Source organism: Leptonychotes weddellii, chromosome 13 (genome assembly GCF_054177405.1).
Source record: "Leptonychotes weddellii isolate Sample4059 chromosome 13, ASM5417740v2, whole genome shotgun sequence".
In the NCBI taxonomy this organism is placed as follows: Eukaryota; Metazoa; Chordata; class Mammalia; order Carnivora; family Phocidae; genus Leptonychotes; species Leptonychotes weddellii.
The window spans coordinates 61,949,326-61,963,293 of record NC_138381.1 but is presented as its reverse complement, the minus strand read 5'-3'; the positions used below and the strand labels follow the sequence as shown (position 1 = coordinate 61,963,293).

General features: G+C 44.0%; 1 protein-coding gene across 2 annotated transcripts in view; it reads left to right on the top strand.

The window, feature by feature from the left end:
- Window positions 1-13,968, top strand: part of KREMEN1 (kringle containing transmembrane protein 1) — a 64,251-nt gene that overhangs the window by 21,161 nt on the left and 29,122 nt on the right. For both annotated transcript variants that reach the window (XM_081801903.1, XM_081801904.1), the window contains exon 3: window positions 2,764-2,855. In XM_081801903.1, coding sequence (XP_081658029.1) covers window positions 2,764-2,855 — 92 coding nt within the window. The remainder of the gene's footprint in view (window positions 1-2,763; window positions 2,856-13,968) is intronic.

Below are 13,968 nucleotides of genomic sequence, written 5' to 3'. Positions count from 1 at the left end.
TACACATGCTCTTTAAGTCATTCTTTTACATTTTATTTTCAGAGTTACACATATTCATTTTAAAACCTTTTTTGAATAATTAAGGAAATAAACCCCACTCCATTTCTGGTTTATTTCCTTCCCTTTTGCTACTCATAGAAAGAGTTGGGTTGGGTTGGGAAGAATATTTAGGAAGAGAAACCAGTGTTTGGAAGGTTTTTTTGTTTGTTTTTACAATAGTTACTTATATTCTCATTCCAAAGTGTCTCTTGAGTGTGGGCTACTAGTTTGTGCTATTATTCTGTTGCTTTCTATCAAGCACGACTTCTCAGAAGAACTCCTAGGTTTAAGTCTGACTTTAACGTGAATTTTAAATTTCCAAAGAGTTTTAATTTATATGAAAAAGTCTTTTCTCATTGATTAGCACCCAGCCCTACCCAGGCTCCCAGAAATGCAGGTGGTTCTCCACTGGGAGAGCTGGGGGCGGTGTGGGGGGGGGCACCTTCCTCCTCAGCCCTGGCCAGCAGCAGCTTCTCCTTTGACTTGATGGAATGTACCAGACCTGAACTACCAGTTTCTGCTTCAGAAAAAAGGGAGGCCGAAATGTTGATTATTATCACATCAGCGAGTCCAGGGTTTTTTTTTTTTTAAGCACTGCAGCGAAATCCAAGATGCATTTGCTTCTTCTTTATTAAGCTATTCTCATGCTTTTCAGAATGGTTTTGACACTGATAATAAACAGTTGTTTTCTAACGTCTTTACCAAATACTACATCAAAGCTGGACCCTGAATAGAGGGAGGAAGATGACAGTGAAATACTGTTTAAAGAAGGGCTTTGTACAAGTTCTCCTGCTTTGATTTCTCAGCTGACACTCGATACCATGTTTGTCTTGTGCTCGGGTGCCAGACCCATCACAGTGGAGATGTCTGGGAGATGGCGAGTGATGGGAATGCACTTCTCCAGGCTCGAGGGATCTGGATGAGAGGGGAAGGCAGAGGGACAGGGAAGAGCAGAGTTGGCGCTGGCACCTGCCTTTGGGCACAAAAAAATGAAAGGACCCTTTGTGCTTCAGGGCGGCTTATCTTCTGGGCCACACAATAGGCTTATCCCTCTCATGCCCCATAGGGGTGGTTCCAAAGCTCCCGCTGCAGGGTGTTTATGCCCATTTCCGGCCTAACTGGAGTGTCAGGTTTCCAGTGTTTTGAGTCGAAAGAAAGGGAGCTTGGAGGCAAGGCTTTTCTGTGTGTGTGGTAGCCCTTGCCATTTTGGGGTCTGTTTCAGCAGGACGGCCCATTATTGTCATGGCACCCTTGAGTTGAAAAGACCTTCAAGGGCATTTTAGAAATGTGAAGTAAACCTTTAAAAAATATTACTGCTGCATCAGAAGTTGGTACCAGGATCACAGGATTGCATGTTCTGACTGAAACTCTTTGGCTTAGCTTTCTTCAGAATTTTCTGAGAAGTTAGTATTTTGAGGGAGGAATAGGACCCATTTCTGTCAAGCATGTGCCAACTAGCCTGATGCTGGTGAAAGCTTGTCAGTGGAGTCTGTATTATGTGAATTTTATTTTATTGTTTAAAAATTACACAATCAGTGTTCATTGTAGAAGAAGTAGGAAAATAAAGAGAAGCAGAAAAGAAAAAATAAATTACTGATAGTCCCATTCTCCAGAGATACTTTCAAGGGTTTGATGTGTATCCTCGCCTGAATACATCTTTTCAAATGATAGGATTGTGTCACCCATCGTGTTTTGAACTACCTGTAAAAAAAAAAAACCTAACAAGACATGTGGATATCTTTATATTAATTAATGTGTCTCTACACCGCATTTTTACTAGCCGCTTATCATTCCCTTATATGGATATAACATATTTACTTAACCAATCCTTAAGTGTTGTTTATAACTTTTTTGTATTATAAAAATGCTGTGGTGAACATCTTTGTAAGCGGAGATTGACTTAAAATAAAGTACTAAAGGAGAAATTGCCTGGTAAAGGGGTTTTGCATATGTTTTGGGCCTTTGGCTCTAATTGCCAAATTGCCATCCTGACCATGTGTATCCATTCGCATTCTTTTTTTTTTATGTAAAGATTTTTTTTTTTTTAATTTATATGAGAGAGAGAGAGAGCACAGGCAGGGGGAGGGGGAGAGAGAGAGGGAGAAGCAGACTCCCCACTGAGCACAGAGCCAGCTGAGGCTCTGATGCCCTGAGGTCAGGGGATCATGACCTGAGCTGAAGTCAGACGCTTGACCGACTGAGCCACCCAGGCGCCCCTGGGCCCGTTCGCATTCTTATCCACAGTATTGCGAGCACCTGTGCTCTCAGCCATGGGTGTGACAACACTTAAGTGCTAGTGCTGCTTGGCATGATTTGTTCTGTGGTTAATTGTCCTGGTTAGACTGTCATGAATCTTTGTGAAATTATATCAGCTTTGTTCACCACACAGAGCCCCCGCCCCCAAACTCTGAAGTATATGTCAGAGTGCATGAGTTTGTTCTTGTAGTGTTACCATTTTTTTCCTCCTTTTTTTTTTTTTTTTTTAAGTAATCTCTACACCCAACGTAGGGCTTAAACTTAGGACACCGAGGTCCAGAGCCACATGCTCTTCAGACTGAGCCAGCCAGGCGCCCCCCATTTTTCTTTTCATAAGAGGCAGCACTGAGATACATACCAATTACTAGAAATAACACAGAAGCTGATGCTTTTTGGTAAACCTGAAAAGCAATGAACCAGTTGACTTAACATGACAGAAGTGGTACTTGTGTGTCCTTTCCCCGACAGAAATCCAGATGGAGATGTGAGCCCCTGGTGCTACGTGGCGGAGCATGAGGACGGTGTCTACTGGAAGTACTGCGAGATTCCTGCTTGTCAGAGTAAGGCTCTAATGCGCCACCTGAAAGGTCTCAGGACACTGAGCACCGAGGGTACAGAGTGGAAGGCCACTGCCGGAAGGCAGGTTGTTTAGGCAGGTGGATTTCATGAAGCAGGTGAAAGGAGAAGCAATCCTGGGCTGAGGATTTTCCCTTCTCTTGTTGAGGCTTTTTAGAAATAGGGGGCCTGGTTCCCTCAGGACCTGCATTCCCTTGATGGATAAGCCCACCCAGAATTTCTACTTCTACTTAATTTCCTCATGCTGATTCATTCATGGATAGAGAGATGGCAAGAACTCAGGAGCAGGCCAGGGAAACAAAACTACCTCACACATGGGGCGCCTGTGTGGCTCAGTTGTTAAGCGTCTGCCTTCGGCTCAGGTCATGATCCCAGGGTTCTGGGATCAAGCCCCGTATTGGGCTTCGCTGTTCGGTAAGCCTGCTTCTCCCTCTCCCTCTACCTGCTGCTGCCCCTGGTTGTGCTCTCTCTCTCTCTGTCAAATAAATAAATAAAATCTTAAAAAAAAATACTACCTCACGCTTTTGGGAGAGAATTGTCTAGAGTGAATGATGAATCCCTTTGTAGACAGTAAAACTAAACTATGACATTACTTATTATTTGCATTTGATGCGCTATCTCCCCTGAAAAATGGTATTCAGGAAAAATCTAATTGATCCTCTCCAAAGCCAATGTGATAGTCCTTTTCCTCATATCAGCATAAAGATGTTCTCTTGTTCTGTGTGATAACTCGTACCTCATCCCTCTCTACTACTGAAAAGCCCAGTTTCTTCAGCTTTTTACTCCAAGGCCTGTTTTCTAGCTGTTTCCTTCATTCATTTCTATATTCAGTGTTTATTATGTGCAAGGTACAAAGGCAGAAGTGTACCCTGACCCTCAGGGAATATGCAATGTGGCAGGGACTCTTAGGAAGACACTTGAAAACAAGGTAGAAAATAGTGTAGGAAGGTTTAAAGTACAGAAACCAAAACTGGAATGGTACTGGAAGTGGTTTACTAATGTAGTGTTCGTAGGATCTTTCTTTCTTTCTTTTTTTTTTTTTTAAAGATTTTATTTATTTTTTGACAGAGAGACAGCGAGAGCGGGAACACAAGCATGGGAAGTGGGAGAGGGAGAAGCAGGCTTCCCACGGAGCAAGGAGCCCGATGTGGGGCTCGATCCCAGGACCCTGGGATCATGACCTGAGCTGAAGGCAGATGCTTAATGACTGAGCCGCCCAGGCGCCCCTTTTTCTTTCTTTTTTGAGAGAGAGGAGTGGGAGAGGCAGTGGTAGAGAAACTTAAGCAGGCTCGATCTAACCACCCTGAGATCATGACCTGAGCCAAAATCAAGAATTGGACACTTAACCAACAGCCACCCAGGCGCCCTGTAATATCTTTTTAAATATGCCAAGGGAGCAGGTTTTTTCTCAGTTACTAGGCTGAGGAAAAGGACAGCTCATTCATAATAATTCTGTCTGGATTGTTTTTTACCATATTATTTCCCCTCACTCCTTGCCCTGCCACCTTCCTCTCTCCTCAGCTCTAGAGGCTGTGTATGTAGTGTGATATGGAGGTTTGTGGGGGACCTGGGACCTCTCACTCACGCCTGCCACAGCAGTCTGAATTCTGCTGCCTCATGGGGAAGGGGTGCTGCAGGCCCCACCGCTCACGTTCCGAAAGTTAAACTTCCAAATGAGACCATGGCCTGGCAGCGAGGCCCTGGCTTCACTCCCCTTCCAACCCAAGTATTCCTTGATTTAGTCCCAAAATTGAGAAAACAGTAAAGACCAGCAGAATGGGCTTTGCTCAGTCTGCTTAATCAAATTTTTAAAATGAAAAACATCTCATTTGGCTCTAGTTATGTAAAGAAGAAAGGGGGCAGGGGGAGAGGAAAGCAGATTTTGCTCGGTCCATTTGTTCTACACAAAGATCGTCTTTTAGTACTAGCCTATGTCATTCTCTCAGGAATGGCAAAGAGGGGATTTCAATCTGGCCGCTTTTATTTGGAAAGATAATCCTCAACTTGCATTTATAAAATATAATTTGGGCCAATGGGAGCCAACTCATGTGGTCACTGAAACTAAGTTCCAGAGGAGAGAATTACTGGAAAATGGTACAACCCATCTAGTACTCCTCTAATTCCTAATATTTGCAGGATGTGCCTCACTGTTCCAAAAAAGGAAAATTAAATATCATTTCCTTTTCTTATGGCCCCTTAGTAGGCTTCTCAAAGCTTCTGAAGTTGGCCTTGAAATGGTCTGGGCAGGGAGACATACAGAGGTTGGGAATGAGAACTGGGGAGTACCTGGTTTGGGGGGTGTAGGGGAAGGAACAGTGTCTGGCTTTGGTTCTTTGGAAAACCCTTCTGTTCACCCTGTGGGCACCAGGGCAGGGCTCCCCATCTAGCTGAGCCTCAGACCTTGAGAGTCTGGCAGAACATTGTGCTCCTAGTGTGTCTGATTAACGTAGTCGAGAAAAACTCCTGTACTGTTTGAAGCAAGAGGCCTTGGTAATTGCCTAGTGGACTCGATGGAGATACAGCCAGCCTATTTTAGGCCAATTTTGTCGTATTTCTGGATGTGGAGTCATAATTTTCATGAATAATACTAACCCTCTGTGTGAAGCCCACTATTCATAATTAGCATTGAACTTGTCATACAGGAAAAGGCCTGTGACATGATCAGATTCCTGGAAAGTTCATATCTGAATATAACAGACCCAGCAGGAACCGGGGGAGTTGATGTTTAGGGACAAAGCAGAATGTGGTTGAATGGCGGGCCATTGTGTGGAGACCGGAATCTCTGCCCATCGGCATGTTTCGGACAGAGCTAAGACAAGCAGGGAGGCAACAATGAAGTATGATTCAAACAGGGGGCAAAGAGAAACTTGAACTGTGCTCTTGACCTGTGGAGCATGGATCAGAACTTTACCGTTAAAAAGAGAATAACTCTGAGGTAATTGGATTTGGTCTTCAAACCACATGGGCCAGTATGTTTCTCAGAAACCCCAAGTTCCTATTGTGGACAGGAGAAATACAGATCATTAAAAGCAAATTTCAAAGTCATCAAGGTTATCATCCCTCTAGATTCCATCCTCTACAACTCTGAGTCCTGTTGGTTTGGCTATTGAGGGGGAAACTATTTGGCTTAATAGCTGTTCTTTGCATATCTCTTTCTTGTTAAATAATCATCCTCTCCATTCTAATTCCCATTTATTTCATTGCTTTCAAAGGATGTGCTTGAATGGACCTTAGCATGGCTTTTTTTTTTTAAAGATTTTATTTATTTGACAGAGAGAGCACAAGCAGAGGGAGAGAGGGAGAAGCAGGTTTCCTGCCTAGCAAGGAGCCTGATGTGGGACTCGATCCCAGGACCCTGGGATCATGACCTGGGCCGAAGGCAGCCTCTTAACCGACTGAGCCACCCAGGCATCCCAGCATGGCTTTTGATTTGTTCTGTTTTACCTAGATTCTTTATAAAAGTTTGGTGCAGTTTTGTAAAACTTAAGTAATCTAGTTGTGAGGTGGAGGGGAACCTGCAAATGGCATTTAAAGGCAAATATAATTTCCTTCACATAGCCGATGTGGGCCTGAAACCACAGGCATGAGAAATTTACTTTCTCGTTGCTGAGAGCTATTTTTTGTTTGCTATAAAACATTCACCTGATTTCTACAAACTCAACTCTACAAATTCATCTTTGAAATAGGGAAGTTTGAACACAGACTATTAGATTATATTAAGCAATCACTGTTAATTTTATTAGGTACAATAATGGCACAGTGGAGATATATATACAAATAATTTTTTAAGTCATTTGAAATTATACTTACATACTGAAATATTCATGGTTGAAATGATAATATGTCTGGGATTTATTTTAAAATGACCTAGTCTTCCAAAGAGTGAATGGGTCAGATGAGGGAAATAGATGAAACTAGAATGGTTTAAAAAAAAAAAAGTGGGTATTTGTTGTTACTGCATGACAATGGGCTCATTATTCCTTCCTGCTTTTGTATACATTTGAAAGTTTCCATTATAAAAAATAAATTCTATGGTATCTTAAAATTGTATAATATTTTAAATATTTCAAAATAAATATGTAAATACAACATTCAAAGTATCTGGGTTCAGATGTATAACATGATTAACCTAATTAACCTAAATTGAGATAATTTGCACATAGCTCCCAGGTATCTGAGTTAGTTATTACAGTTAGTGATTAGGGGCACCTGGGTGGTTCAGTCACTTAAGTGTCCGACTCTTGATTTTGGCTCAGGTCATGATCTCAGGGGCATGATATTGAGCCTCGTGTCAGGCTATGTGCTGGGTGTGGAGCCTGCTTGGGATTCTCTCGCTCCCTCTCTCTCTGCCCCTCTTCCCCTCCCTCTCTAAAAAAATAAAGTTAGTGATTAAAGTTTTAGTTATTAAACTAATGTTTAAATTAAAGTTATTAAAACTTATTTAAATTAATTATTAAAGTTAAAGCTAATTATAAAAGTTATTTAAAGTTGGTTATTAAAATTGAAAATCACAAGGAGTTTATTACTGGCTGTGACAAATGACACTTTTTTTTATTCTTATGTTAATCCCCATACATTACATCATTAGTTTTAGATGTAGTGTTCCATGATTCATTGTTTGTGCATAACACCCAGTGCTCCATACAGAACGTGCCCTCCTCAATACCCACCACCAGGCCAACCCATCCACCCACCCCCCTCCCCCCCAGAACCCTCAGTTTGTTTTTCAGAGTCCATCGTCTCTCATGGTTCGTCCACCCCTCCGATTTCCCCCGCTTCATTCTTCCCCTCCTGCTACCTTCTTCTTCTTCTTCTTCTTTTTTTTTTCTTAACATATATTGCATTATTTGTTTCAGAGGTACAGATCTGAACAAATGACATTTTTTAAGCTCCAATCATATACCATACCTTGTACAGCACAGGGGACACAAGGATGGTGTGGTCTGCAGCCTTGGGGAGCCCCTAGACTAGAGCCAAAGACAGACACATAGACGATAAGCATATGCAAGATACTCTGTAATAAATGAGATGAGCAAAAGTTTAGGAGCACTGAAGGAGGGGCATCTGCCCTGGCATGGTGGGAGGCCAGGGCTACTGGTTATCAAGGAGGGCTCCTGGAAGAGGTGGGATCTTGGCAACAGGGCTTCTCCAACTTTAAGTTTCCTTACGAAAATGTAGTAGTAGTATAATCACAGGAATCTTAATAAAATGCAGATTCTGATTCAGTAGGTCTGGGGCAGGCTAGAAACTCTGCAGTTCTAGCCAGTCCCTGGGACGTGGAGTTGTACGACCACACTTGAGGTAGCCAGGTTCTAGATGTTAGAGTTGGGTAGAGTAGGGAGGGCAGTGGGGGTAGGAGGAACAGTGTGCACGCGCGCACACACACACACACACACACACACACACAGGTGAATTCCCAGGCAAAATCAGTGTTGCCGAGATAGAAATTTAAGAAGAAAGGGCAAGAGGTGAGGTCTGAGAAGAATTAGGTGGGACCAGATAATGGGCAACAGTCTTGTGGTCTGGGTATGGAGCTTGGACTTGACCTGGGCAGATGGTGATGAGCCTGCAGAGTGTGGAGTGTCAGAAGATGTTTCTTCATAGCTTCTCAGGCTTCCGTGTTAGGGATTTAGGGTGAAGTTTCTCCCTCTCAACCCATGAGAAGTTCTCCAGAGATTGCATGATTCACACAGAGGAGTCCTAAGGGGACGTCAGCCGTGGCACCCCTGCAGAGTGGGGCGTTTGGTGCCTTCACTGGCTCACGTTCCTTTTAATTGAATGACACCCTGGCCTTGTTAAAACAGATTTGTTGTTCCTTACAAATATGGTTCCAATCGTGACCCCTAATAAGAGTTTTTAAAGCTGTGTTCAGAGCTTGAGTAAAAAGCCAAGGGCACTTTGGCGGTCTCTCAATTACAGAAAATGTTTTGTCTCTGTTAACACTTTCTGCATTTTAATGTTAGCCCTGATGTTTAGTATATTTTAGCTTTTATTTCAACTATCATTGAGTACTGACATGTATAAAACACTTATATTCATTCACGTGACCTCATTTAACCTTTCCAGCAGTGCTGTGAAGCAGGTGGTGTGTCCACTCCCCACCCACCATTGTTTAGATGAGACAATGAGGCTCGAGTAGTGAGGTGATCCAATGAGGATTACACCCTGAGCCAAATCGGATTTGAATCTAGGGCTCTTCATGGCAAGACCGGTGCCCTCTCCCTCCAGTTCTTGAGAACAGCTCCATTTCCTTTATTTCCTTTAAAACGGGGGCCCTGGGATGGATCCAGGCTACTGCTGAGGTCATTCTTGAGAATTTTCTTGGTGGATTGTTTGGGAATTAGAGTTTGAAATTCCGATAGTATGCCGAATTATTAAGAGTGCTTTATTGACATTGTGGAAACCAAAGGATTAAGTCAGTGGCGACAGAGGGTCTGCAGTTCAAGCTGTTAGCTCTAAGTCATTTTCTTGTCTTCTTTGAGTTTGGGAAATCCCGAGCCCCAGGAGGACAGCAGGCTGCGATGGTATCCAGGAAGCATTCGCTGCACAGCAGAACAGCTCTGTAGGATGTTGGGCCATCTCCGCGGTGTTCCCAGCCCAGCTGTTCTCAGCTGGGAAGGGGCTCCCCGGACTTGGACCCTTGGTGTGAAACACTGCATCAGCAGCCTTGTCCAGGCCTGGGGGGTCTCTCTGACATGGAGTCTTCATTGAATGGGCTGAAGTTCACCTCAAAAAAGACACATCTGGGTGCATCATTCACACTTCACAGCTAAAACGAAACCCGAAACTTCAGCTGATAGCCAAAGCACTATTGAAATGAACATTAATAATATAAATTATGCAGGCTTGTTTTTTGCCCCTCTTCTCTCTGGTCATTACAATTACTTAATGTTTTTGTTGCATCGAGTCCTTTTAGATTAGCATTAAATTAGCATATGTCAGAATCCTGCTTCATACTGTTAATTCTTGCTTTATGTGAGTAGTTTTGTTTTCCCAACCAGACTAAGCTGTTCAAAGACAGGAGCAGGGGTAGCCTCTGGAATTTCTGTGAAGGAGGGACTTAAGGTGGAGAGAGGGATTCCTCTTGAAGCTGCATTTGCTGAGCAGTTGCTCTCTTTTTACATGGGTGGTATGTTTATTTGTGGAGGGTACTGATGGAATCTAGGGGGACTTCCCCTCCCCCCAGGGCATCTATTGTAACAATCTCCCACAACACCTAGCACAGGGGAGGCGATAATGGTGCTCATTAAATATTCCTGATGATGTGATATCATGTCTCTTTCAGTAAGGAAGACAACACAAATTACTGGAAGGAATGTGGACGTTAGAGTCACACTGCCTTAGGTTTGAATCTTAATCGTTCAGTGGCTTTCAGCAAAATGACTCTCCTCTGAGCTGTGGTCTCCTCATTTGTGCCTTCTAGGGTTCTTTTGAAGATCCAATGGGTAAAGTACACACAACCCCAAGTCCAGGGTCCAGCACACGGTGGGCATGAAAGTTCTAGCAGGTGTTATGGTGGCCTGTGCTTTCCCCAGGGAATGGACTGCTGTTGGCATGTTCCCGCCATGCAATTCCTGAATAGGTTATTCCTAACCTGTGTGTTATTTCTGTCCATTCCTTTTTTATCTGACTAGCCACAGGGCTCAGTAGCGTGCCTCAGCTGCTGTGGGGCCGCTCCCCTGGGGCCTGGTGTGGCGCTGCATTCGTTCTCACAGTGCAGTTTTATGGTCTCAGATCTGGCGAATACTCGATTGTTCTTTGTTTTTGGCAGTAGATATTATTTAATTTTCCATGAGGAAAAAAAAAGACTTTCTGAACCAAATGGCCATTTTCCTCAATGACAGATATATACTGTATTTCCAAAATTTTCTAAAGCACGGTTGGGCAAGTCATACTAATAACTTAAAAACGTATAATCATTCAGATCAACAAGGATGATTTCACTGAACACCTTTACACTAGCGCTTGCCAGTAAGGAATATACATAAACGTAAGAAAGAGTCCCTACCATCAATCTTATGATGGAATTAGGAATCTGATTTATAAACATGGGAGGAAATTGGAGACCAGCCCACCAGTTACATACATTCAATACGATTGAATTAGGAGGTGGAGTGCTGTGAGTTTTTGCAGATGAGAGGGGTCTCCGTAAGGTTGTGGAGGTTGGAGGCATCGTTACAGAGAAAGGCAGATGGGGCTGGATGGATCAGGACATACCAGGTCAGGGAACAGCCTGACAGGGACTTGGAAGAAGGGCCTGGGGTTGTTGTGCGTGTGGGCTGGGGATCACATTGCCCACATAGAGAAGTGGACAGGGAGGGACCAGGTGAGGCCTCGAAACCTCGAAAGCCAGAGTTGGCTAGATGGGGACTGACACAATGAAAGCCTTAGTTTAAGAAGATGAGCCCAGGGTCCACTTACAGGATGGATCCAAGGAAGGAAGTCTGGAGAGGAGAGGATGGGTGCAGATTTCTAAATCCAGGGGATCAGGGTCTGAGCTGTGATGGCAGCAGTGAGATAAGACAGGAAGGGTTAAATCCAAGATACATTTAGGAAGAAAACAGAACTTGATGACAAGTAGAATATATAAGGGATGAAACAGCAGGAAGAGTCAAAGATGACTCTGTGGTTCCTTGCCTGGGATATTTGTGGTGTCCCTGAAAAACAAAAGTTCAAGTCAACAAACTGAGCTCTTCTTCCCAGAGACACAGCTGTATCATTCCTCCTGAACTTGGACTGACCTTTTGTCGAGTAAGGTGTTTCGGTTGTCTGTTGCTGCATAACAAGCCACCCCAAACCCTTGTGGCCTAAGGCAACAACAGCTTATCATTTCTCTTGCTCCTGTGGGTTGGCCGAGTTTCAGCTCAGCGGTTCTTCTGCTACTCTCATCTGGGCTCAGTCAGGTGGCTGCATTCCCCTGGGGGCTCTGCTGGGGCTAGGACATCCAAGACAACTTCAGGCCTCTACCTGGGTGACCGCTCTTTCCAACAGTGTACTCAGGCCACTCATATGGTGGCTGGCTGGCTTCCAAGAGAGAGGAAGCAGAAGCTGCCAGTCCTCTTAAGGCATAAACTCAGAAGTCCACCACATTCTGTTGATCAAAGCAAGTCACAAGGCCAGCCCAGATTCAAGGGCAAAGGAAATTGATGCCAACTCTTAAAGTAGGTGGCAACCACATGTAGGGGGAGGGGCAAGATTATTAGAGCCTCCTTTGGAGACTGTCTACCACATTACATCAACAGAAATTAAGTTTCGGAGAAGGAACTCCCACCAAAAGAGAACTACCACTGATACGTCAGGGCCGTGTGGGGGTCAGGATCCTTAGGAACTCTTACTACCTTCCCCTAAAGATAAAATTTCACAGGGGAAGAAAAGTCTGTGTTTACTTATTTATATAGGCGAGCTCATAGGAGACTCAGACATGAGTAGTGCCGCTTGCAGAATCAGTGTGACTGACGAAGGAGAGCTGATGTTTAGAAATAAAGTTAAAGAAGTATGGTGGGGCCATATTGGGATAGGACTTGGACCAAGATGGCAGCTGCCAGATCTGGAATGGAAGTTGCAGATGGACAGGACAGAGGGCAGTGTGCTTGTGGTCATGGCTCGTGGCTGAGAGAATGGATGAGTCTACACTTAACCCATCGATTCTCTGAAGGAAGTATTTGAAAGGATTGGTCCTCTGATAGGACACCAGTGGCATCATCTCATGTGAGCTTAGTTCTTGCTCCCATGGAGGGAAGAAATCAGCTACTGAGACACCAGCATGAGGTCCCATGGGCGGCAGATGGTCTCAACACAAGGTTAAATTACTTAAAATAAGCAGAGTCACAGCATTTCATTTCTTCATTTCTGAAGAAGCAGATTTTACTTATGAGACAAATAAAAGGAGTTCTGCAGAGCCAGGGAAGTTTTCCAAAATGCAAGATAAGAACTTTGCTTTTGGTTTCTTAAACAAATATCCCAGATCTGGTCAGAGCACTGGAATAGAAAACATAGTAACAATCAGGACTTCTTATATAAATTGCAATCTGAAGATTTGTATTCAAATTGAGCTTTTGCCATAATGGGCATGCTTTCTGTCCTTGTCAGGAGTTGTTTGATTGCCAGGAATGGAACTCACTCAAGTTAACTTGAACGAAAAGAATTTACTGGAAGGGCATTGGGGGTATATTGCAGAACCCCCATTCCTGTGTCCCAAGAACCTGGGAAGAAAGTACCCACTCTTGCCATCTCTCTCTGGGGCCACATGGTCTCCCACCTCTGCCTCTCTCTCAGGATGACATCCATGCTTCTTCCTCTTTGTGGACCAGAAGAATTAGCTCACTCCTCAATTCAGGTAGCCCAAATATGGCTGGTTGCCTTAATCCCCACTTGACAGAACCTTGTAAGTCTAGCGCTCTCAATTCATTACCTGAAATCCCAATTCCAGCTTCCTGGGAGAGAATCTCGAGGGCTCACAGAAGTCAGTCAGAGGGGGCGCCTGGGTGGCTCAGTCGTTAAGCGTCTGCCTTCAGCTCAGGTCATGGGGTCCTGGGATCGAGCCCCGCATCGGGCTCCCTGCTCCACAGGAAGCCTGCTTCTCCCTCTCCCACTCTCCCTGCTTGTGTTCCCTCTCTCGCTGTGTGTCTCTCTGTCAAATAAATAAATAAAATCTTAAAAAAAAAAAGTCAGAGGATGGAGTCCTTTGGCTTGTTCCCAACCAGCAGCTGATCCTCTGAGAAGGTGCCACGGGCAATAAGCGACCCTAGAAAGGGGTTGTTGGCCACGGAGACCCCCATGGAGGTATACATAGCACCTTCACAGTGAAGCCACAGTTCTACCCAAATGTAAAGGGTGGCTAGTCAGCCTGCCTGGGTGCTTCCCAGATGTTCCTTGTGTTGGTAAAAGAACAGTAGTTCCTGGATTAATCTGAATAGAGGACCATCTCCCCTCAGCCACCTCTAAAACTTTTATCTCTGGCAAGACCACTGAACATCTGACGAGAATGTTGCTAATTAACTGTCATGTGTTTTAAAGCACCAACTATGATAAACAAGGGGCCTGTTTGTATTTTAAGAGGATTTTTTAAAAATTGAAAGTGATGAAGCCTCTTTGGTA